The 24791-nt window shown below is 39.3% G+C and overlaps 7 protein-coding genes across 7 annotated transcripts; 4 read left to right on the forward strand and 3 right to left on the reverse strand.

Moving 5' to 3' along the window:
* Nucleotides 1–330: 330 nt before the first annotated feature.
* LOC133742301 (uncharacterized) lies at nt 331–4269 on the forward strand. Its single transcript, XM_062169973.1, has 7 exons — nt 331–1010; nt 1159–1293; nt 1738–2105; nt 2609–3353; nt 3454–3550; nt 3634–3688; nt 3919–4269. Exons 1-7 carry the CDS (start codon nt 518–520, stop codon nt 3976–3978), a joined length of 1953 nt encoding a protein of 650 aa, XP_062025957.1. The 5' UTR covers nt 331–517; the 3' UTR covers nt 3979–4269.
* Nucleotides 4270–4478: 209 nt separating this feature from the next.
* LOC133742300 (zinc finger BED domain-containing protein DAYSLEEPER) lies at nt 4479–7638 on the reverse strand. Its single transcript, XM_062169972.1, has 4 exons — nt 7133–7638; nt 6766–6993; nt 5768–6624; nt 4479–5664 (listed from the first exon to the last, which is right to left on the reverse strand). Exons 1-4 carry the CDS (start codon nt 7170–7172, stop codon nt 4753–4755), a joined length of 2037 nt encoding a protein of 678 aa, XP_062025956.1. The 5' UTR covers nt 7173–7638; the 3' UTR covers nt 4479–4752.
* A 1440-nt stretch (nt 7639–9078) lies between these two features.
* LOC133745999 (uncharacterized) lies at nt 9079–12080 on the reverse strand. The gene is made up of 4 exons (XM_062174153.1): nt 11755–12080; nt 11497–11618; nt 9917–10099; nt 9079–9693 (listed from the first exon to the last, which is right to left on the reverse strand). The coding sequence occupies exons 1-4, from the start codon at nt 11974–11976 to the stop codon at nt 9594–9596; spliced, it is 627 nt and encodes a 208-aa protein (XP_062030137.1). The 5' UTR covers nt 11977–12080; the 3' UTR covers nt 9079–9593.
* A 2194-nt stretch (nt 12081–14274) lies between these two features.
* LOC133742431 (single-stranded DNA-binding protein, mitochondrial) lies at nt 14275–16088 on the forward strand. The gene is made up of 4 exons (XM_062170080.1): nt 14275–14574; nt 14698–14924; nt 15659–15759; nt 15872–16088. The coding sequence occupies exons 1-4, from the start codon at nt 14323–14325 to the stop codon at nt 15946–15948; spliced, it is 657 nt and encodes a 218-aa protein (XP_062026064.1). The 5' UTR covers nt 14275–14322; the 3' UTR covers nt 15949–16088.
* Nucleotides 16089–16191: 103 nt separating this feature from the next.
* LOC133742430 (peptidyl-prolyl cis-trans isomerase CYP26-2, chloroplastic) lies at nt 16192–17804 on the forward strand. The gene is made up of 2 exons (XM_062170079.1): nt 16192–17234; nt 17546–17804. Exons 1-2 carry the CDS (start codon nt 16342–16344, stop codon nt 17646–17648), a joined length of 996 nt encoding a protein of 331 aa, XP_062026063.1. The 5' UTR covers nt 16192–16341; the 3' UTR covers nt 17649–17804.
* Nucleotides 17261–21904, reverse strand: LOC133742429 (uncharacterized). Its single transcript, XM_062170078.1, has 7 exons — nt 21745–21904; nt 21321–21534; nt 20745–20868; nt 20287–20624; nt 19016–19970; nt 18284–18462; nt 17261–18115 (listed from the first exon to the last, which is right to left on the reverse strand). Exons 1-7 carry the CDS (start codon nt 21828–21830, stop codon nt 18017–18019), a joined length of 1995 nt encoding a protein of 664 aa, XP_062026062.1. The 5' UTR covers nt 21831–21904; the 3' UTR covers nt 17261–18016.
* A 1137-nt stretch (nt 21905–23041) lies between these two features.
* LOC133742432 (piriformospora indica-insensitive protein 2-like) lies at nt 23042–24394 on the forward strand. The gene is made up of 2 exons (XM_062170081.1): nt 23042–23170; nt 23265–24394. The coding sequence occupies exons 1-2, from the start codon at nt 23060–23062 to the stop codon at nt 24345–24347; spliced, it is 1194 nt and encodes a 397-aa protein (XP_062026065.1). The 5' UTR covers nt 23042–23059; the 3' UTR covers nt 24348–24394.
* The last annotated feature ends 397 nt before the right edge of the window (nt 24395–24791 follow it).

Genomic DNA, 24791 nt, shown 5'->3' on the forward strand with positions numbered 1-24791 from the left:
AGAAACTAAACTTTGACAATCTGTCTCAAACATAATAGGAGAAAGGTGAAACCGCACTGCCAGGGAACATGATAATTCATAAATCATGATATAAAGCACAAAACTTAGATCGTCAAAATATAATTTGAACCATTTAAAATTAACCTTATGTTCTTTTGTCTCATTTGATCACTTCTTGTAATTTATATATATTTTGAAAATAAAATTGGGCCACAAATTCTTGCTTATTTGCATCACTCTTTTCTATGTTGAATTTGGTTCCAAGTAGAAGAGGGTGACAAATTTGATTTCTCTTCTATCAGTTCTATAAATACAAAAGAGTTTTATTTTGAATTTTTATTTTTTAATCTGTAACTGACCAAAACCCAGAGCTTTAAACTTGAGGCTTGGGCAATACGATAACCTAAATTTCCTCGGAAAAACAAAAACCCTCCAAGCAATCTCTTAAATCCTCCTCTGCCATTAACGCAGCTTTAAGCTCCTCCCGGAAAACCCTAACGACTGATTCTCACTCTCCATGGACGCGCGTCGCGCTTCCCGAACCGTGATCGACCCGAAGGTCCGCCAGGTCGGCTTCTTCACTCCCATCCCCGCCGAGCCCTTACCGGTTCGGACCCAATCCGGACCCGCACTCCCAGCCTCCTCTGTTCCTCTCTCCGAATCTCCGGCCGGCAACTCACTCTCTCCCGTCATGATCCCCCCCTCGCGTCACCTTTCAGACACCGTCGCGATCCGCACGGCCGCCGTGCCGGTTCCGGAATCGGCGATGCGGCGGATGGATTCCGGCGAGCAAGTGCCGGTGGGGAGTTACAACCCGTCGGAGTCGTTGTTAGGGTCCTCTCCGGTGGCCTCGTCGCCGTCGAGCAGGGTCGAGGATGGGACTCTGGGGTTCTCGGAGGAGAACTCCTCGGTCCAGTGGTACCGGCGAAGCGGCTCCGGCAAGATGGCCTCGAGTTTGCCCGGCGGAGGATTTGAATCCGCCGCTTTGAGAATGCCTGTTGAAGTTCCAGGTATGCTGAGTGTGCTTGATTGAATTGCAGAAATTGAATTCGAAGTTGTTGGTTTAGTTTGATTGATTGAGAATACGATTCAAATTGAGCCCGATAGAAGTGCGTATCAATTAGGTGAGTGAGTTGTTGTGCTGATTTTGTTCTGCAGAAAAAAGTGCAGAGGTGGTTCCGAAAGTGCAGAATGAAGTTCCTACAAGTTCAGAACAGTCGAAAGCTAAGCCGACTAAGGCCGAAAGGCGTGCCCTGCAGGAGGCTCAACGTGCTGCGAAAGCCGCTGCCAAAGGTTTGGACATGATCTCTGCTTTTCTTTTTTATATATTTGGAAGTCTAGCTGCTATTAGCTGATTAATGTCTCATGTAGTCTATGAGGAAATAAAAGCTATAGTCGCTGAACGGTTTGTAAACAAGCTTAATGGCATTTTGGTTGGACTTGTTTTTAGCACCGCTGAATGTTGAGATAGAAGTGTTTTGGTTCTTCAATTCAGTTTGTGTGTGTGTTGGTGATTACGCAAGTTCAATTGCAACTTCCAAATGTAACTGTTGAATTAGTTGCGGTGATTTGTGGAAACATTACCTTGGAAGCAATAACTGGAAGCTGAATTCAAAAAGCTTTTGAAGTATTTTGTGTTTTCTTGACCTTCTTCACATTTGATTTCTAGTGTATGTGGAATTTCCCCTAGTCACAGATGTAAACCACTTTTTTTTTTTTCCCGTTGCAAAATTATAGCTGAGGGAAGAAAACCTACCCCTGTATCTGGAGGAGGAGCTACGAGTAAACCTGTAAAGCAGTCTTCCCAAAAGAAAGAGATGCAAAAGAAAGATACTCCTGCCGTTGCATCTTCAGTGGTTGCTTCTGACAAGAAGGGTGGTGATCGACCAACAGATAGGAGGAAAGATGTTCCTCCTCCACGTATGCAGTTTGATGATAAGAGCCGAGTGGAAAAGGCAAAAAGGCGTGCTGTGGTCAATCAAACAGAAGCTAAAAACAGAGTTGAATTGTTCCGGCATCTGCCTCAATATGAACGGGGAACTCAGCTTCCAGATCTCGAGTCAAAGTTTTTTCAACTTGATCCCATGCATCCTGCCATTTATAAGGTACTCCCTTAAGGAAACTAATCCTTGTTGCTTCATCATTAGTGCTTATTTGCTCAACTTTCAATTTCAAATGTTTCTCTTGATTAGTATTTCAATATAGAATTACCGGATATTGGACATGACACTAAAGACATGCTTGTATCTGGTTGGACTCATGTGATGACTGAAATCATTGTTACTGATAGCTAAGTTGCTGGCCCATGCATATAAACACAATTCAATACCAAGTGTTGTGTCTATTATATATAGACAAGTAATACACATGAAGAAATTGAGCATCAAGTTAGTTACCAAATGACAAGTTATCAAAGCTTCCACTAGGCCTCTGTGCACATGCTGTTTTAAGCAGTTTTGAAGTCTGAGGATATAGAATAATTTAGACAGATTTCACGGACGAGTGTCATTCTTCAACACATGTCCAAAGTAATGTCAATGTTTTTTTTCTTTTTGGTTATTTTCTGTATATTGTTAAAAAAAAAAAAATATTTGGTGCATATTTACAGGTTGGACTGAAGTATTTGGCTGGGGATATATCTGGGGGTAATGCTCGTTGTATTGCAATGCTTAAAGCGTTTCAGGAAGCTATTAGAGACTACTCTACACCACCAGAGAAAACTCTTGTTCGAGATTTAACAGCAAAAATCAGTAGTTACGTCTCATTTTTTATAGAATGCAGGCCACTTTCTATTAGCATGGGAAATGCAGTTAGGTTTATAAAGAGTCGTGTTGCGAAATTGCCATTGAGCCTTTCCGAGTCTGAAGCTAAATCCACACTTTGTTCAGAAATTGACCGATTTATAAATGACAAGATAATTATTGCTGATAAGGTGATAGTTAGGCATGCTGCTACAAAGATTAGAGATGGTGATGTTCTACTCACATATGGATCATCATGTGTTGTTGAGATGATTTTTCTACACGCCCATGAACTCGGGAAACAGTTTCGTGTTGTGATTGTAGACTCGCGTCCAAAGCTTGAAGGCCAAGCATTACTTCATAGGCTGGTAGCAAAGGGCCTGACTTGTACGTATACTCATATAAATGCCGTGTCTTATATCATGCATGAAGTAACACGAGTGTTTTTGGGAGCTGCCTCGGTGTTATCTAATGGAACTGTATATTCGAGAGTTGGCACTGCATGTGTTGCTATGGTTGCTCATGCATTTTGCGTTCCAGTCTTAGTCTGCTGTGAAGCTTACAAGTTTCATGAAAGAGTACAGCTTGATTCCATTTGCTCTAACGAACTAGGTATGCTTATTGTTGTATGCAACTGTGAGATTGTGTTTTTGTTTTGCTCTTTTATTTGCATAACCTGATAGACTACACAACATCTTCATATTTCTTGCAGGTGATCCAAATGCTATTGCAAAAGTTTCTGGAAGAACTGATATAAACTATCTGGAAAATTGGGCGAATAAGGAAAATCTGCAACTTCTGAATTTAATGTAAGCTTTCATATGATTATAAACAATGGAACGAATTGATCACTTGTCTTGAAGATTCTGAATACCCTTCTGCTCTGTAACAGGTATGATGCTACCCCAGCAGATTATGTCTCCATGATTGTCACTGATTATGGCATGGTAAGTCATTTTTAGCCCTTGGAAGATTTCCAGAAATTTTCATAATTAGCATTATCTATGACTTGACATATTATAGGCATTTATCTCTTTTTGGAGCTAAATGGTAAGCATCTCAAATGTTCATGTGCCAAATCAAAAATTCTCAATTCTTCATGCGATCAGTGGTGAAAAAGTTGTGTTACTCTTCTGGATAACTACTAGTTTTGATATTGTGTTTTGCTTCACTGTAGATTCCACCCACTAGCGTGCCCGTCATTGTACGGGAATATGGCAGAGAACACCTGTATTGACATCATTGGATGATAAGGCACTTAAATGGATAGGATGCATCTTACAGACTGGTGGTTGTTTTACTGGAGAATAAAACTTCTAATTTTTTTTTTTACACATTGGATTGGGGACTCCTTCAAAACCCTATTTTTGATCGATGTTAACAACTCATAGTAGCTGGAGTTTGCAATTTTCTTAGTAAATATGCTCAGTGAAGAGTGCATTTTGTAGCCTCTCCTGACAGTTTTTGGAGGTGCTTTCGTGTATCATGTAGTTATTGAATTTTGTCAAGTAACTTGCCATTTTTTTTATTTTTTTTTGAGAAAATCAAGTAACTTGCCATTTTGACCTGAATTCTTGATAAACTCTTTGTTCAATACTTCCCCAGCAGGTATAAGAAAATGAGAACATTATATCTATTTTATATCCAATAAGTGGATTAAGCAAAGGACTGAATTGAGCATTCCAATTTCCCAAATCAGTGGTATCGTCATTCCCGATGCCAGAACACTGTGTCCCGGAATGTCATGTTTATATTCTCCTTATTTTCACTGACAAATATCTCCTTGAAGTGACAAACAGAAATCTTTCCGTTTATGTCTGCAACAAAATATGTTCAATCATCAGGTGATTGATGTCTCTTACTCTGGTTAGCACTATCACAATTTTGAACTGTACATCCATATATGAAAACGTGGCCTAAAGTTACAACAAAGCCTTTTAAAACAGTTACAATGCCATTTTTCCTCTTTGAAGTGGGATTAGTTCCCAGACCCTGCAATGCTGTGTTTCTGTCATTGCCTTTGTTTCTTCTCCGAACCAGCATTACTACTATGATTATCAGCACTTGTTGCCAATTCCATCAGACGCTCAAAATCTATTTCGGTTGTCTTGTACTTCAACTTCATCCCGCTTTGTAACCATGACCTTATACAAAGGAGAGCTTGTGTGCTATCATGTGGCATGCAAAATCGCTGCTTATCAATTTCAGCACCTTTGCCACAGAACAGTTCTTCAGGTGCCACTGAATTTGCCTGCACAGCCAAGAAATCCCGAGCCATTACAGAAAGTCGCGGGTAGCGCATACTATTGACCTTCCACCACTCGAGAACATCTGTTGCTAATGGAGCTGGAGGCTCTGACAGATATTGAGTGAGCTCATCACTGGAATTGTTCGTGTTTGCCCTTCTTTTCTTTCGGGCAATTTCCTCAGCAAAAGAGACATTACCTCCCTCCTCTATTTCTTGATTGCTGTATCCACCAGTCATGGATGGGAAATGATTGATAGAATAGTTTCTAATGAAATGGGTTCTCGCTTCCTCAAGAAAATTGTCTGAATTAAGGCTCTCAGGAATTAGCTCTCCTTTAATTCGAGGATCAAGAATTGCTGTCATGTAGGTAAATATGTTGCAAACCTGGCTATTGTAGTTTCTAACCTTCTTAGCCATGTCTTCAGCAGCATTCTTCAACTCTGGATAAAGGTGTGAATCTCTGCAAGTAGCAATCGTCTCAGAAATGTGATCCATGAAGAAGAGAACCAGCCCCACTGTGGGCACCTTGTTTGTGCACATGTTGTTTGTGGTTTTGTAGAAGGGTTCTAGATATCGATGCACATTATTGACTGCATTCTTCTCCACAGAGCTCAGCAGCATTCTATTGCCTAGTGTCTCATACTTCCTGATAACAGCATCCATGGACTTAGAAGCCTGCAAAAGGAAAAAAAACTGTCACTTATCCATCGGCGATGCTTCACTTAGAGGATCCTGCCCAACATCAAGTAATTACTTAAAAAAGCACAATAGCAAGTACCTTGCATACAATATCAAGCATCTGATAGTTGCCACTCCACCGTGTTGAGGTATCAAGTGGAATTTTCCAAGTGCCTTCGTGGTAAGCTGCAGTCAATTGAGTAAATTCCTCTGAGATCTCTGATGATGCATTTAAACATAATACAAACTCTCTGATCTTAGCGATTACTTGTTCTATGGTTCTCAATCCATCATCTATGATCAAGCTCAAAGTGTGAGCAGAACAGGGGATATAACAGAAGTGCCCCACATTCTGACCATCCAAGTTCTGTAAGGCACTTTGACTGTTATCATGGGTGCAGGAAAGTATTCTACTCTCAATGTTGTACAACCTAAGAACCTTCACTAGAGAGTTGTAGATCTCGACAACCCCACAAGGGAAAGGAATGTGACAAACATCAAGCATTGCCTTTTGGAAAGACCAGTTCTCGTCAATCCAGTGACAGGTGACACTCATATAAAAAATCCTTTCATAAGAAGTCCAAAAGTCAAGCGTGATTGAGACCTTTGAAGAAACATTTTCCATAGATGCTCTTACTACTTCCTGCATACTCCTGAAAACATCACGAAATATTTTCTTGTAATCCTCACTCGGCCAGAGCTGTATCGATGGATTCAAAAACCTAAAAGAGTTGGCGAGCCACTTTTCTTCCAAGGTTGAAGGAGGGAGCGAAGCTAAAGCAAGCCATTTAACGAGCAACCAATTTAAATGTTCATAATCCACTTGAGTTGCTTTTGCTTGAGATTGATGCTTCCTGATTACAGTGATGGGCTGTGGTGAAGGATTGGAAACACTAACAACATCCCCCGACTTATCATACCCTGGATGCCGATTACCTAGGTGCCTCCCCAGATTGCCTAGACCAACAGAGGAAGATCAGTAATAATAGCACGCAGAGGCAATGTGATGTAACAATTGCAAACGAGAGAGGCAATAGCACCAACAACAACTAGAACATCAACTACGTACACTCTGGGACCAAAAAAAAAAGAAATTACCAGTGGCAGTAGCAATGGAATAGCTTTGTCCACAGAACTTGCACCGGCGGCTTTTTCCATCCGGAGCTGTCTCGAAAAACTTGAGATAAACGGACGTCATGGTCTTCTTTCTCGGTTTTGTTGAAGGAGGAGTAGCAGCGTTCCCCTTGTCTGAGGACCCCAAACCAATATCACCTGCATCAATGTGCGGAATGATTCCCATTTCCATGATGGACTTGGGTTCCACATCTGTACGTTCCATCCAGCAACACATTCTCGTATCAAAAATATTAATACAACTAACCGGCCAGCATCAAAATATTACCGGCACCCTATTGAAATCGGTACACCATTTCAAAGCAGGAAACTAGTTACCAGTGGTAGTTACCTTTGAAATTTTTGAAAGCGTTACTTGCAGCCCAGTCCATCCTTTTATTTACTGTTACTGTTCCAGCCTAGGAATCTCCGTTCACATTTTCCGGGAAACCAAAACTGAAATTCATAAAATAAAAAAATCCAAGAAGAAGAAGAAGAAGAAAAGGGTTTGGTTGAAAGGACTAACAGTGGCTGAGTCAGTTGCTAGGAAAGAAGAGGGAAAGAAATGGAGGGAGGGAGAGAGAGAGAGGTGGAAGCTGGAATCGGATCGGCGCGAATAGTGAGCCGGATCGGAGCCGGATCGAAGAAAGAGGAGAGGGGGTGTGGGTGTGGGGTGGGGATGGAGCTAGCTGAGCTTGAAATTTGGAGTCTATGGGCGAGCGACGCCTCTGAGCTAATCTGACTCACTCACTACAAGCAAGGGGATTAGATCTAGAAACTAGAAAGAAAAGGGAACAAGCTTAAAATAAAGTAAACGCTGAGATTCGGACACAGAGAGAGTCTGAGAAGGGAGCATGTAGCCAAGCGAGACTGATTTGATCGGCTTTACCTGCTGGGCTGGGTTCAGTGAGCTTGGCTAAGTAGGCTTGGCCGGCTCGAGCAACTTGGTGGTCGCTAATTGATGAGCCCCGGGCCCAACTTCTATAGAGCATTGGATTGGGCTAAGGGGTTTCATCAGCCCACTTTTATTTTCTTTTTTAGCCCAAGCTATTATTTCCCGCCAAATGAGGAAAAGAGCGTGCTCCAACTACTATACTACGTCCAAGTATAAATAACATTTCTCACAGCTGTGACTCTTGGGTAGAAGGGTTTGCATAAAATTTTCAGCCAAAATAATGATAGTTAAGGTATTGATAACTGCCTTAAAGCTTATACGGTTCAGGTTGACAGATTCAGTCCGTCCATTAGTTTAAGCGAGTTAGATACTTTAACGATCATCAATTTGACTGAAAATTTGTATAGATGATCTATACACTAGTACCTAAAAAATGAATGATCAAGATGTGGATATGCGACCGAAAAGTGACCAAAAACTCAAACTTCACACGTTAATTTCAAAAGGAGCGGCTCCGCTCTGGATAAAATATATATATCCGGTGAATTATACGTTAGGGAAGCTAGAATATAGAGAGTTTTGTTGACCAAAAGCTAGCTTGAGAGATTCATAAGCATTATCGTGGAGAACCTAAACCTGTAGGGAAATCGATGCTTAATTTTCTCAGCATTTGTAATAAAGGATTTCATAGAGAGAAGCAGCAACTAGCCAAGCGAGACCGACTCATCAGCTTTACCTACTGGCCTGGGTTTAGTGAGCTAGCGAATTCCAATGATCTCCTGGACGTTCTAAAAAATATCAAGGACAACAGGAGGAGGGTCATTCACCCAATTAATTGGCTTGATGAAACCCTAGAAAAGAATTAGATGCATATTTGTTTATGGGCCAAATTAACATCAGAATTGAAACACTGTGATTGTCGAAGCTCTGCGGCGAACGGCTCAAGTGTACGACTGTTTGGTTTAGGCTTGGCGGCTCGACCATGTTGGTGGGTGGTCACTCATTTGTTGAGCCCCATGCCCTAGCTATAGCTTTGATTGGGCAGAGGTTTCAGATAGCAAGTTGTTTGATGATTTCATATCTTTTATACTGAAAAATTAGGTTTGGAAAATTTTATTCAAATTTTTATGAGTTTTGAGAGTTATTTAAATTATATTTTAGGTAGTATTAAGAATAAACTAGCTAACTGTATGAGTTGTGATAATTTTCGATAATAATTTTTGAGTTCAAATTTAGACGAGATGCATTTCTTTTGAGGGGACGTATGGTGACTCGATGGGGACACGGTGGAAAGTTCCTTCCTCTCTTTTTCTTTCCCTTTTTTTTTTTTTTTTCCCCTTTTGGGTATCACATGTCAAATAATATTACACTTGATTGCAGATGGATACCTTATTCGCACATTGGCTGTTTATCCAAATTATTTTACAGATAATGACATGAGATATAAAGTTAACTCTAAAATCGCACGAAAGTCAAAGATAGATTTACAAGTACCCTTTGTAATTTGTCCTTTCATAAGGATGATGAGTCCCCTCTGTAGGTTGCTCACGCATGTAGTTTGATACAAACAATCAAACATAAATGTGGTCACGCAAATTCTTCTCAACTTGAGGACAAAAAACCATGACATAAGATGATGTTATGAAAAACTCAAAATGTATACGATGTCAATAATTCTCTACTATTTGTTTGCTATCTGTGTATGTGCATGGGTGTGTGTTATGTGAGATCGACCAGAAAAAAAAAAACTAATAATTGAAGCTGTAGCAGAACCCATGCCATGCCCCAAATCAATCATTTTTTGTGCCCAAAATGTGGCTCAATCAGCTGAACCTGCTCCCTGCATAGCTTTAAATATATAAAACAGTAACTGATGATATGCTAACGCCCTTCAACCACTTCACTACTTGCTACCCTACTACCTCCTTGATCTCCTTGATCTCCTTGATTTCCAGATGATTGCGTAAGGGTTTGGGCAGATTTTGTATGGAATTTTTGGTGGAGGCACATCAGGAATCCTGCAATTCCATAAATTCATGTACAAAATCAAATGGGATGGCGGAGACTGTATAATTATAACTTAAGTCGCATGATCAAAGAAAGAAGCATGCATATACTTGAATAAAACTCGTGATAGAGAAGTATTACTTGTCTTGGAAGAAACCCAAAAACTTGAAAATTAGGAAGCATATACGAACAAGGTAATTGATCAGTCAAATGTGGTCAAAACAAAAGTCTTACTGTAAACCAGCAACATCAATCTGCGAAAAGTCTAAGTTGGTTGAACAGTCCAAGACTGGTGTTGCTGGAGTAGGAGCACTGGCCTTGTTGATCCTCAAAGGTGAAGAAGAAGGTTGCTTGATGGCTAGGACTCTGCAATTCATGAAGTTGTTTGCAATATTGTTGCCCTGGGCCATTGCCAACCTATATAAACCAGATGATGAATAAAAACACTGCCGTCATATCATTTTCTGTTCCTAATTGAACCTTACTACTTCACGTACAAGAATCCAAACATGGCAGTCAAAAGTAATAGATAATTAATCTTAATCGGTATCTGGAATGAATATACGGCTTCCTTAGTAGAGCTTGCCTCAAATGAGATTCCCAATCTTTTCTTAATTATTTGAACTAGTAAATGACAAGGTTCTTATATATTTGGGGAAATTATTAAGAAAGAATTTGTGTTCTGCATGTTTATTATAATGCATAAGAAGTCGGTAGCATCTTTTTATATGATAAGTATATGGCCTTAAACAATGTCCCAACTTCCATGGAAATGTTTTTTGTATCAGTACTAAAGCCATTTTTTGAAATGAGAGAGTCAAATCTAGCAGGTACTATTTATTAATTAGCCTATTTTAACTTGTTTAGAATAAACAGTACATTAAGGATTAAAATGATTTCGAGCAAAGCAAGGAAATATTCCAAAGCTATGTTAATTCCAAAACAGAGGACAGATCTACTCATCTATCTAAACTCCTAAACTTATAATATATACATGTATGTGTGTGCAAACATTGAGACATTATATAGTTTGATGGATAAAATAAAAGGGGACCATCCGTTAAAATTAAAGAATCCTATAAATGAACAACAAATAAAAGAAACTCTTCCTGCCTCTATCTGTAAATAGCTGGATTTAATACGAAGAATCATGAAAAATGAGAATGGCACTATGAAATACGGGATCTGCCTCACATTTTCTGGAATCAATTGGCCTATGATTCATTGTCAATAGCCAAAAGAGGTATTTTTATTCATTGAAGAAGATGCTGTACTTTACAGAGTCACCCAACAATACTACGTACATGTCTCAAACTGTTGACTAAAAACTTGTGAGTAGCTATCCTATATCACCAACATGTCACATGCACAGTGACTCAGATGAACCATATAGGGTCCCCATTTCCCACCAAGACCATGATATTAATTACCAGAAACTTTCCTCAAAGCTTATTAAGTAAAAAGTACATTTTAACCACTAATTAGTTATTGATTTAGTGATATAAACGCAATATACATATATATATTGACAAGAATAAGAAAAGAACATGTTTTTTTTTTTTTTATGAGTTCAGTGAATAATGTGAATTGATTCACCTAAACCTATCTGTCAGTTTGACTAGTTCTTTCTTGTAGAACAGGACTTTCCTAGGAAGCTCACCTTATCTCTGACTGTTTCATCATGCATTGAATTCTTATCCCAATATCAACAACCCCAAACATCTCAACCATAATAGTGAAAATCAAACACATAATCAGTCACCTAATCAATGATTCTAATCAAATTTGCTAACCAATGTCCATTCAAAACTTACTTGTAAAGAAAGCTGTGATCATGGAGTCCAAGAACAAGCTCAGAAGCCCCAATCTCCCTCACCATTGCTGCAATCTTCTTCCCTTCTTCATCTCCTTCTGTCACAACCATTTCAACCTTTGTCTGTATTGGCATCAATCATCACATACACTGGTTTGATCATAAAAACTAATCAAATGGGCGACTACATATCTGAATTGGGTACCCGAATAACACATAAAGTTTGAAACTTCGAATCCAAACTAAGCTTTTTGCTTACATTGGGGAAGGAGTCGCAGATATCCTTGAAAGACAGGGCCAATTTGAACCCTTTCAAGCGCAGAAGCCTGGTTTTGTTCTTGCTCTTAGATCTTGAACTTCGGAAAACATGGAGAAGAGTAATGAAATCCCCAAATCGTATGAGGTTTTGGAGAGCCCATTTCAGAGCTGTTCTTGCAGCTTCAACATCTTCAACTACCACTACTATTCTCCTCACATCCATAGCTCTTGTTTCTCTGCCCCTCTGAAAACACAGATTGTGCGTGAGTGTTTGTGAAAGTTTGTCTGTCTTTGGTTCTTTTAAATTAGTTTGATTTGTGGATCAATCAATCACCATCAATCACATTGCTACTACTAACTCACCCCATAGATGATGCTAAATAATTAGTGTGATCAAGCATATATTACTATATTAGCTATGAGGTCATTAATGTGGCCAAAAGAGTACCATATATATTGGGAGGGACATAACCAAATGAAATAATTTACCAACATAAAAACAACGTACAATCCAATAATATAACAGACAACAAAATAAATTATCCTAAATGTATTTGCTATAACAAAATGTGGTCCTAGAAATTAGATGCCAAAGGATGATCCAGTGGAGCACTATTGTATTTCTCCATTGGTTTTAAGTTTTTCGGATTTCTTTATATTATGATTATTAGAGATCAAGCGAGAAGACTACGTACCTAGCCTTTCAATCGAGTTGGTATGAATCCTTAAACTAATTTTTCTGTTTTTAAGTTACAATACATAATTGGCCTAATCGCATTTGACTTTGGCAGAGGATTTTCTTATGATTTGATGAGATTTTGTTCATTATAATTGAAAAATAAAAGCTGTTTTGAACTTTTAAATTCGATCATGCCTTTTAGTGCTTTAGGATCTTTGTTTAGACCTATAAAAATGGCATCCATTTGTTTTTGAAATTATCGAAAATTCATCCAAAATTGACTCGATCAATTATCATTCAAAAGTTCTATATGATCCACTAATCTAGTAACTATTTAAAAGTTAAAACGATTAAATGTAGAAATTAAATGACAAGGATATGACTTTGCCAAAAGGAAAAAAAAAAGAAAAAGGATAGAATGAAATCATGAATGAATGAGTGGCGCTAGGTTTGAGTTTCAAAAGTCCGGAAATGACGAGAGGAAAGCGCTAGTGTCCTCAGCAGGTTCTGGATTTCAGTCATTGTCTCTTTGCTTCCTGCAAATGTATGTATTATATTCTTGTACGTTTGTCCTCATTGTTGTGGGTTCCAAGTCACTAACTTTCCTTCCTTAGCTATAATATTATTTGTATCAAATATTTATAATGGGAGCAAAGAAAGGAAGTAGAATCCATATCAGCAGCTGCCAGATGACTTCAGTTTTTGCAGGTCTTGCTTGGCTTCATCTCTGACGTTTTTCGTGTGGTGAGATGTATATGTATTGCTGGACCCCAAGTAACACGTAACGCTATATCTTTCAAGCCATCATGTTTCCAAATTTTTCAACCGTAAATCTCGGAGAAAGAGGTGTGTGAAGCATCTTGTTCAAACATCTATGTTTGATTCCCACAGTATTTACTGTCGTGAGTTTTGGAACTGTGAAGCCACGACAATTTCGCGGGTTGAAGTTTGGAAGGAGATGAAGAACTTGAGGAGTAGACACTTTGATTTTGGGTAAAAGGTCTTCGTTCTCTCTAAAGGCGTCAAATTACTATGTATGTGAGGCTAATTGCACAAACCATTTAGCGTACAATCAATGCAGTTGCATTGACAAAGATACCGGTGTTTTTTATATGCAAGAGAGAAAAGTAATTTAGAAGAAATTTCATACTCTTCTAAATTCGCATTTGAAGATTCAACTAAGTTCATGAGCACCTAATTTTGTTGTTATAACATGTTCTCGATTCTTATTAACATATAGCATTGATCATTTGGACAAAATTATATATTCTGTTAAAGTATCAATTCGATCTTGTTTGGAACATTAGTAATTTTTTTTTTTTTTGAATAAAGGGCTGGTGCGGATGCCCTCAAGCCTTGATTAATGAAACTGTTGAATACAAGGGGGGGGGACATTGAGCCTAAACCCCTGATTATAATAGGCACCTAGAGAACATCCTGAAATAATATCATGACTTTCTACTAAACAATTGTATTCAATTACGCACTAACTAGCAAAGCGCTCTACAGGCAACTCTATTTGCTTTACAGTGGTGACACAACGGAAACATTAGTAGTTTTTAGGGAAGTGAAATTCACACCCCATATTTTACAATCCACACTACAAAAAAACAAAATTTACACACCATTTTTTATTCTATTTAACCGTCAAATCTCTTTTTGATTCTATTTTCATCTATATATCAGAGTTTTGAACTAATTTTTCAGCTCGAAATAGTTGAGACCCACTGTTAAAAATGATATTGAGCCACTTGCAAATTCAAACATAGGCCCAACAATAATGGGCTCGGGTCAAAATTTCAGACCCCAAATGGGTTTTCTCACCACCACCAAGGGTTTAAGCTCCCCAAAACCTCCACAAAGCTAGAGCTCCATTTTTGCTGCCGGAAAATGTCAGCCTCCTCCTCCATGGCTTCTCTCTCAAGGAGACTACTCCTCTCTCGCTCTCTCTACCACTCAAACCCCAGCACCGTGCTCTCCACGCGCTTCTGCACCACCACCCACGTCACCTCCGACTCAGACGAGTCCATCACCTCGGACCTAGAGTCCGACCCGACCCCATCACAGCCTTCCGCCCCCAACCCGGTCCGCGGTATCTACGATCAGCCGCTCGAGAACGGAGTCGACGTTGGCATTTATAAGGTGCATTTCACGCGCCACCGGGCATTTCCTTCAGTTCAATTTTAGGGTTTAGGGTTTTTGATTGTGCATTTTGTTCAATTTCGATTTTTAGGGTTTAGGGTTTTAATTGTTGTTGGGTACTAGGCGATACTGGTGGGGCAGGTGGGGCAGAGTCCGTTGCAGAAGAGACTGAAGAGTGGGGCGCAGGTGACCATGTTCTCAATTGGGACCGGCGGCATTCGAAACAACCGGAGGCCCTTTGAGACCGAGAACCCAACGGAGTATGCCAACCGCTGTGTGGTTCAGTGGCACAGGGTTTGTGTTTATCCGGAGAGGCTCGGCAAGATTGCGGTGCAGAATGCTTTGCCTGGGTAAGAGAGCTTCTTTCTTTAGCTTTGTTCATGGCACCATTTGTTTTTCGTTCCGATTATCTGTGGTTATATGATATGAACACTAAACAGATCATGTTTTTACTCTTTTCGGTACAAATAAGAGTGTAATTGAATGGCTGAATGGGCTCTTTCGTGACTAATAGCTGAGTAGCAAGTATTCTAGATTTGTAAGAGTAGAAATTTTTTCATTACGACAGCATAGAAATCCGCAACTATTAGGATTGAAATGGGACAGGAGGAACAAGTCAGTGGAGATGTGATTAGAGTAATTCAGTAGCAAGATGTAACCATGAAGGCTATGCAATGGGGATGACAGGTCGATGGGTTAGGGATGTAGCGAATCCATGGAAGCAGAGTTGTTGTGGAGGTTGTAGTAATATGGAACCTTATGATGAGCATCTGTCGTGGAAATCTATGTGTTGAATTGAAAATATTGCCTCCATTGCTTCATCGGCTTGTGTTCTAAGGTTGCAATGGTTTTTAAATGACCCTGGTTTGTATGGCATCATAGGCAAATCATTACATTTTGAGCGTCTTCTGTCGTTAATGTCAAGAAAACTTTAATATCCTCTTGCTGCTTCGTCTTCATTTTGATCATGTTCTACTGCTTTCCTTGATTGCGAAATCTTGGTTTTTTTCTTTTGTATTGGAGATTTGTAATGAACTCTTCACCTGGAAGTAATGAATTGACGTCGACATTTCCTTTCTTGCAGTTCAATTTTATACTTGGAAGGTAATCTGGAGACCAAAATCTTCACTGACCCAACAACTGGGCTTGTTCGACGAGTTAGAGAGATTGCTATTCGCAGAAATGGTATGCACTTGCCTATTTAAACTTTGTGCTATCAACCTATGTGAATTCTTGGTATTTTGCATTTACATTTTCCTTTTTCCTCGTGTTAAATACTCTTTGCTGTAATTTGCAGGTCGCCTTGTGTTTTTGGGTAAAGGAAATGATGCTGAGCCAACAGTAACGGGGCTCAGAGGTGTTGGCTACTTCTGAAAGTTTTGTTTTAAGCTGTATCAAAGGTTTTAGATGATGAAAGACCAATATTAGCTTTTGTAATTAATTGATATTCTGTTCTGGTGCTTCAATTCTTCAATTAATTTAGACCGAGTGAAAGACCAATTAATTTATCCTGATGTGGTAAACCGTAAACGTTTTCCTACTATTCTGGGTTCTCAAAATCATATGATGGGTCCCCATAGGGTTGGCCTGATTTTTAAGTGCCACAAAAATGAGGCATTCCAATGCATTTGGATAGGCTTTGGATCTTTCTTATCCACAAAATCTCGACACCCAAAGGGTAGAGGAAACGGAGCTCATAGTGGCAGAGTGATTCTCTGGCCAAAATTTCATATTAACTAAACCCAGGGAAAAACAGACTCCTTCGCCATGTTACAAATCCCAAAATTCTTGCAGTCCTCCACTCAATGCCTTCATCCTCCGACGCCGCAACCGCCACTACCCATTCTACAAGTCCCAGGTGTACCTACTTCTTCATCTTTTCCTTCCATCAAACAATGCTGTAAGCTATCACGTAGAGAACTTGCAATTCGAAGCAATTCTCTGTTACTTCTCCTCCTGGGCTCGCAGAGCATTGAGGCTTTTCTACCGTCTAAAGCAGAGGCCGAGGAGGATGTGGTTGATGCCGATAGCAATGCACAAGAACAAAGTTCAAACGCTACTCCTACTTGCGGTGATAAGAGCCCAACAAAGCGTGCATTTCTTGATATATCAATTGACGGAGAGCCTGTTGGCCGCATTGTCATCGGGATACAGGAAGATGATGCTCCTGTTGGGGCTGCTCGATTTCGTAATCTTGTCAGTGGAGCTGCTGGGGTGAGCTACAGAAGGAAAGAGTTTGTTAAAATTACGCCAAATTATGTGCAACATGGTGGTGTGAGATCTTATGGTGTAGATGCTGAGCTCGCAAAGAGCACAGGAAGCAGTTTGGAAGTTGATAAGCTCACTGAAGAGTGGGAGAGTTTGTATGAAAAGTGTCCAGGCATCAAGAACAAGGCTGGCACTGTGGGGATTATTGTGAGAGACCCTTCAAAACCACCGCCGAAAATCAAGCTGGTTGCGCGGGGAGGGAAGCTGGAGATTGATCAGGAGGAGGTTGGTACGGCCCCTAACGGAACAGAGTTTGTGATTTCTACCAAAGATTCACCTGAGCTCGATGCTTCGACTTTGGTGGTTGGAAGAGTTTTGGAAGGTATGGAGGTCGTGGTGAGGCTTGGCCAGGTGAAAACCGTGCAAGAGAACACTAGTTCGCCTTATTTTAGGTGAGTGCTTCAACTCTATATCTCCATATATGCAAACACATGTTATACCACAACTCTTTTATATGGAAAATCCTATGAAGACATATGACCATTTCCATTGTTCGCATACACTGATATAACACTCGTAACGAGTCCGAGTGATCAAAATTAGTGTTTTACGACCTTGTCAAAACAAATACAGGAATTAACGAAGCAGAGTCCAATCACATAAGGATAAAATCATCTGCAGCTTCTTATACTTCAATCCTCCTAGAGTTCCTTCCACCATTGTGATGATATACACTAACAAGCAGGTGCTGTTTTATTGGCAGGGTGGCCAAGCTGATAGGAGATAAGAGAGCTGTCGTTGCAGAAAGAGGATTCAACCGCCCTTACGCCAAGGTAGTTGTCACAAACTGTGGCCTGATACAGTAAAAGAACACTCTTTCCCAGCCTTTTTCTTGTTCTACATTTTTGTAAGAGTCAGAGACACTTCCAGGCGATACATCTAATCTTGTAATAGTCCAATCAGCTTCAATCCCTCAAAAACCTAAATACCATGTTTCTTCAAATAGTAAGTTGCTTAATCAACCAGGTGAATGCTATAGTTTGATGTCTTCAGTGCTGGAGCTGCACTTTGGCAGTAGAGGTATCAAAGGAAAGTCACAGGTCTAATCTTGTACAATGACTAAAACAACTTTAAGGCTTCAAATGGGAATGCTACTGTCCACTTCAATATCATAATCACAACACTCCTGGACCTGCTTGGAGATCCTTTTACAAGCAGCAAAATAATCAATCAGCTATTGTTGAGGACTCCGAGTTGTTAAAACTGTGGGCTTCATTCTTTTCGGAGATGGAGACATGAAAAGATTTCTGATTGAAGTAATGGGGTCATCAACCTGTACAAATGATCACAGGCTAAATGATTATTCTCTTCAGGAAAAAGTTATACAACCATAAACAAACCCAAAATATACATGCAAAACACAGAAACAACATGCTTGCAAACATACGTGCATTTGTTACAAAGGCTTTAATAGTACAGTATAAGTTGGCTTCACAAATACCTTGATTATGGATGCAGATGAAGGAGAACACCCATCTTGACGTTGTAAAGCTGAGAGTGTTTGTTTCCATCCAGGTGCTCCATTACCTGTTGATGCAATCCAGGGGCAGAAATGTCTATGCTGCTTAATAGAATCAAACTCCATCGTGCCACCTGGGGATGGATGCCTTAGATCTTTCCCTAGAAGAATAGACAAAGCAAATCATTACACCCATTTTTCTGATGAAATACAAAAAGTCAATGAGGGAGTATAGATGGATTCTGTCAGCCATTAATCGCCTCATATAAAAAAGCAATGCTTCTAAGTGTCATGACTCATGAGGTATATCCAGACAAAACAAAAACTTGGACAGGAAAAGTTTTTGTTCAAAGATGATTGACTTAGTTTGTTTACATGGTTTTCACTTTCAGAAAGATACCTTATCAATGTGTCTTACTACCAGGTCGTGGTACTAAATTCAACTCAAAAAGGACCTTTAAGTTTTTACCCATCAGGTTAAAGAGTCTTCTAACATTGCAGTTGACCAGCAAACTTAGTAAGCGATCAGCTAACATATCAGCCAACATTTATATGTCGATTACCTCAATTAATGAGTAAAACAAGTAACAATGCTAAAACAGTTGGGACAAGTCTAATACAAGTTAAATTTCTAATTCAAGCCAAGAATAATAACATCCATGCATTCTAATGGTCAAATAATAATACGTGCTCCCATGCAAATAAAATGCTTACCAGTATTGCAGGCCACAAGTTCATTGTTTACAGGAATTTGCAGTTTCTCTTGACTAACTTCATGGTTTGAGGTGCAATGGGCAACTGCACTGGCTTCCAAGCTAGATGGAGCACATGGAGACTCTTGAGTCTGCCTATGTTCCACAACTGTTCCTGAATCTAACAAATTTCCATTGCTAGAAGCCATCACCAGCAAGTTATTGTTGTCTTCACCGCCTTTATATGTGTTATTGGCATCAGGGGCTGTAGAATGACCAGGGTCACTAACTTCTGAATTCTCCAATCCAACATTTTCTAGGTAACATTCTCCCCCCTGAAGCAAATTCTCTTTTTGGGATCCAGATTGCATGTCTTCTTGGCTAACAGATAAACATTTTCTGAATTCAGAATTATATGAAAACTGAGCTCTTAAATTCTGGCCAATAACAGGTAAGGAAATCTTTGCTTTGAAGTTCTGTTTTGTTGGTGTGGGACCCCCTGCAATTGTCAAATTTAAATTTGAAAATCTATCCTTCGACGCTGTTGCACCATCTGAGCCAGCACTTACCACATCTGTCCTATTGCCAAGATGACTTTCAGTGCTTGAATCATGGGTTCCAAGATGAGTTTCAGAATTTTCTTCTGCATATCCAACTAATTGGAATAATTCAACAGGCCGTGGAACGGTAGTGAAAGCCCATAATCCTACACTAGCTCCACAAAGCTTGCAATCTAAAACCACAGAATTGGATTCAGACTGTAGAGCACTAGAACTGCTGAAAGTTTCATTTGCCTCAATTAGGTCATGATTACTGGCATATTGCACACTGATGATAGGATATTGGCCGCTAGCAGTTAAATGAGATGAACTCAAAACATTTGCCTTAAGTGTAGACTGATTCAACCTCTTCTCAGAGTCGACAATATAAGGTAGTGAGCGAGGTTCCCAACCGCATAAGCTTATAAGCTTCTGTGCCTGCATAAATACTTCAAAACATCATTTGTCCGCTTAAGAAAGCAAGAATGCTATAAAATCTGTAGTACGAAGGAAAAATTGTTTAATTGGAGTAAGAAGATCAGAATTAAGTCAATTAACCATAACTACAATATGCAAATGAAGAAAGCACAAATAAAAATCCATTGGAAAGTAAAAGGACTCACATATCTCAATAAAAGTAAATAATTAGCAATGACAACAGGCAAGTTAATGATGATATTTATATATGAAGACTTCCAACACAACATGCAAAACAATTAGGACTGATAGACGTGCAATAGTATAATCACCAAACCTGATAATACAACTTAGCAGACTCTGCACTGCCTTCATCATCAGAGTGTTCTATTCTAGAAATTTCAGTAGACCCATTGCCAAAAAATATCGAAGACTGTCCAAGAAATTGATCAAGCTGAGGGCTTTTCATGTACTCAATGGCTGAAGAAGATATCACAGGAAGAACTGGAAGTTGTAAAATCGCAGAGCAGCGCTCTCTAAATTTATCCACTAAAACTGGAGGTGGTGTAGGCGGGAACTCTGCCAGCATTTCATCACAGGCGTTGTCAATCCATGGACAAAGCATTTTATGTCCATTGTCCAGCTTTAAACTAAATACCAAAGCTGCCTTCTCAACTGAAAAAAGAAGACAGGAAATAGACTTTGTTTAGTATGTACATAACCAAATATTGCTGCACAACTTACAGCACCGGTTTAATTGTTAGAATACTTAGCATAAAGAGTAACATAACATGCCTTGCTGCTGATTCCAAGATGATGGAGTAGAAAACAGGACGCGTGCCCCACATGATTCACAGGCTATTGTATCCACATCTATGTTGACCCAACCTCTCCTGGCACAATTTAAAGCACTTACCACCTGTTAAAAATTGGAGATATTATCATCCAGCCAAAAACAATGAAGTATCAAAGAGGGTATCAAATATCACTTCACCAAAAGTAAACATATAGCCTTCAGACATCTAATAAACGGGGAAAAAATGGACTTAGTAGTATCCTACTGATATCAAAAATTCAGATTAGAGGACGAAGAGGTTCCATAGTACTTGTTCAAAGAAGCAGTTTATCAAACAATAACCGTCTCAATGTGAAGCTCAGTTTGACATATAGTCAAAAACAAACTAAACAACCGAATATGTCTGATTTGTGACTTTGTTTCCTGGGCTTACAACACTAACTTTGAGCCAGGTGCAGCATTATCAAAACAAACTATACACTTTCTCTATCGCAAATGACTCATTAAACCTAAGGAGTACCACATTCCGAGCTAATTCTGATAGCTAGAAAATCATTGCATGACATAATCCTAACCTTGGGCTTCGCAAACCAAGTCATGGACTTGAATGTAGCTACTCTCCTCATAAGATCCCCCCGGTCCCACGGCCTACACACCGGAGGCTGAGACGGTGAAGCCGGAGCTGAGCAATGCCGAAACCCCTGCTGTCTAACACCTCTCCATTTCGGCTCCACCAGCGCCAATGCAGAAGACGGATGCGCTCGCTTTTTACCTCTCGATGCTTCTACACTGTTAAAACAAAAACGAAACTCATATAATTTACCTAAGTAAAATTTTCTTCATATGCAACAATACGCTAGCTAGCTAGCTATCACAAAATTCATATATAGATTTTTCTAAAACAATAACAAAAGCTGAGGCGGCGATTCTGTGAGCTCCGGCGGAGCCTCAGAAACCTAAAAAATTGTGTGAAGGGAGGAAAGCGAAAGGGTAACGAACCTGGAAGTGGAGGTCGGCGAAGGTTTGGGAGCGTAGAAGAGCTTGTCCATGACGGAATTGAACCTCTTCTCGGAATCTTTCGCCATTGTTTTAGAGAGAGAAACTCAGCTCCTCAAGATAGCAGAGGATCCAATTTCGACTCGTCTAGAAATGGGCTATCAGATCTTGGGCAGGTGCACGAAGCCTTACCGAGCTACCGACCCAGCTCATCTAAGGATGGGCCAGGAGATATTATTGGACCTGGTTTCTATGGGCCTTACTAAAATTTTATTGTTTTCTGACTTTGCAAAATTATAAAAATAAAGGGAATTTGCTGAGTTCCGTTGATTCGAAAAGTATTTAAAAATTATTATATGAGGGTGAGAAAATTATTCTGACAAAATAAAAAGATGTGATTTTGGCAAAAAAAAAAATTGTGCTATAGTCCACAGTATGGCGTAAAAATCATGGTTCTGAAAAAGTTCAATTATTTTTTTTCAGAAAGTTATGGGGTCTAGTTTTCCCGCGATTTGATTGTTTTTCTTTAAATTACTAACAAGAGCCTAAGTAAATAGGTTAAAAACTTATAGCCGTGGAATGACTTTGCCACTTTGCCAGTATAATTTGATCCAAAACTATATATTTGGCAACTTGCCAAAGTAGTAGGAAATGACATGAGAAGTAGTAGGCCTGCACTTCGCTTTATAATAAGCTTCCACTTTTACAGTTCTAATTAGATGACTAGCTAGCCATGCTTACCATCCTTGCATTCATTTAATTTCATGCACATGCCTGCCTGTTCTAATAATACACTTTTCTGCAGCATTCCTGCAAAAACCATTGCTGAAAATTCTGCCTTGAATTCATAACACATAATCCTTTAATCCAGCCCAGACTACACAGCTAGTCTAGTCTACTCCACTTGTTTCTTCTTTTTTGGTAATTAACTTTTGCAAATCTTCACCATAAAACCATAAATTCCACGATTATTTTACTGCAGCCTATGCTAGCTATATATATGTATGTAGTCTGTAACCCTCTTAATCCTATGTATACTCCCTTTCATAAGCCATAAATAATTAGCTAACTCCCAACTGCTCTCATATCTATTATTGTTGATATTGCTGTTGTTCCTTAACTACAAATCATTCTGAAACAGACCCTTTCGTTATAAACTTGCTTGCTTCAATTCTCTTTGTGAAGCATTTTGTGAAGAAGCGCTTCTTCATTTTTACTAGTTGTACCAGCCATGAAGCGTTTTGTTCTGTTTTTGTTCTTCTGGTGCAGCGCCTTTTTTGTATTGCTTGTAGTACAAGCAGACCCTTCAATTTCACCTATGCAGGAAAAAGAGCAACAAGCCCTTTACTCTACTATCCAAGGCTTTGTGGGGAAGTGGTGGAATGGTTCAGATCTCTATCCAGATCCTTGTGGCTGGACTCCGATACAAGTAATTATTCGAATCTTGACATAGTACTCAATTACAATGTTTAAATTGAACCCTCTATTAAGAAACTCATAAATGATGTATTGGTTATGCACAGGGAGTTTATTGTGATCTCTACAATGGTTTCTGGTATGTTGCTGTTATAAACATTGGACCACTTTATGACAACTATCTTCCTTGCACCCCAAATGCAGAATTTTCACATCACCTATTCAATCTCAAGCACTTAAAGGTCCTCTCATTCTTCAATTGCTTCCTCTCACCAATTACAATTTCCCATTTAAACTGGGAAAGGCTTTCAAACAGTATAGAATCCTTGGAGTTTCGATCAAACCCAGGTCTCATTGGGAGAATTCCAAACACTTTTGGTTACCTTACAAAGCTGCAATCTCTAGTGCTGCTACAAAATGGGTTACAAGGCAAGTTGCCTAATCAAATAGGCAATCTAGTGAACTTGAGGCGGCTTGTCCTAGCAGGAAACAATCTTTCTGGTAAGATTCCAGTAAGTCTTGGAAGATTGACTAAGCTTTTAATACTTGATGCAAGCAGAAACAAGCTATCTGGTTCATTACCTCTGACTTTTGGATCTTTGAGTTCACTTCTAAAGCTTGATTTAAGCGACAATATGATAGAGGGAAAGTTGCCTGTAGAGCTTGGAAGGCTAAAAAGTCTCACACTATTAGATCTTGGAAGTAACAAAATTTCAGGTGGCTTGGTCCAGTCACTTCAAGAAATGGTTTCTTTGAAAGAATTGGTGATATCCAACAATCCAATTGGGGGTGGCCTCGTCAGAATTCAGTGGCATAATCTACACAAGCTGGAAATTTTGGACCTTTCAAGCACATTTTTGACAGGGCACATTCCTAAGTCCTTGGCAGAAATGAAAAGGCTAAGGTTTTTGGGGCTCAACAATAACAATCTCTCAGGAAGAATATCTCCAATGCTGGAATCTCTGCCTTGCATTGGTGCTCTTTACCTCTATGGAAACAATTTCACAGGAGAAGCTAAATTCTCAGAAGGGTTCTATCGGAAAATGGGGAGGCGATTTGGAGCTTGGAACAACCCGAATCTATGTTACCGAGCTGAATCAAGTTCACCACAGTATGTTCCTCATGGGGTAAAACCATGCCAGCAAGAAACAACTATTTCCTCTGATAATTTTCCAAATTCCAAATTATAGTATTGTTGTTTGTTTTTCTCTCCTTTGAAATGTAACCGTAGAGATCATAAGCCTCTAACTTGTAACGTTGAATGAAATTAATGAAGTTACTATATTAACTTCTCCCCTGTCAAAAATTGCTCCAAATAATTTCCTCTATATAAGCAATTAAGCAATTCCTATCATATACTTGTCTATAAAGGAATCAGAATCAAATTTTTTACCCTACTTCATATTTTCTTGTTGTACAACCTATGAACCTGTAAAAGATATTGTTGATTCATTTGCTTGGTCAAAGAGCTTTTTCTGTACTCAGTAGCCCATATGCATATGACTTTACCATGTGATCAAACCAGTACACCAGTGTACGGTGTACCAATTCTGCTTCACCAGTTCTTCAGAGCAGATCAGATTTTTTTTTTCATTTCAGAAAACACAGTTTGTTACAAGAATTTACCGGATAAG

This window comes from Rosa rugosa, chromosome 4 (genome assembly GCF_958449725.1).
Source record: "Rosa rugosa chromosome 4, drRosRugo1.1, whole genome shotgun sequence".
Classification (NCBI taxonomy): domain Eukaryota; kingdom Viridiplantae; phylum Streptophyta; class Magnoliopsida; order Rosales; family Rosaceae; genus Rosa; species Rosa rugosa.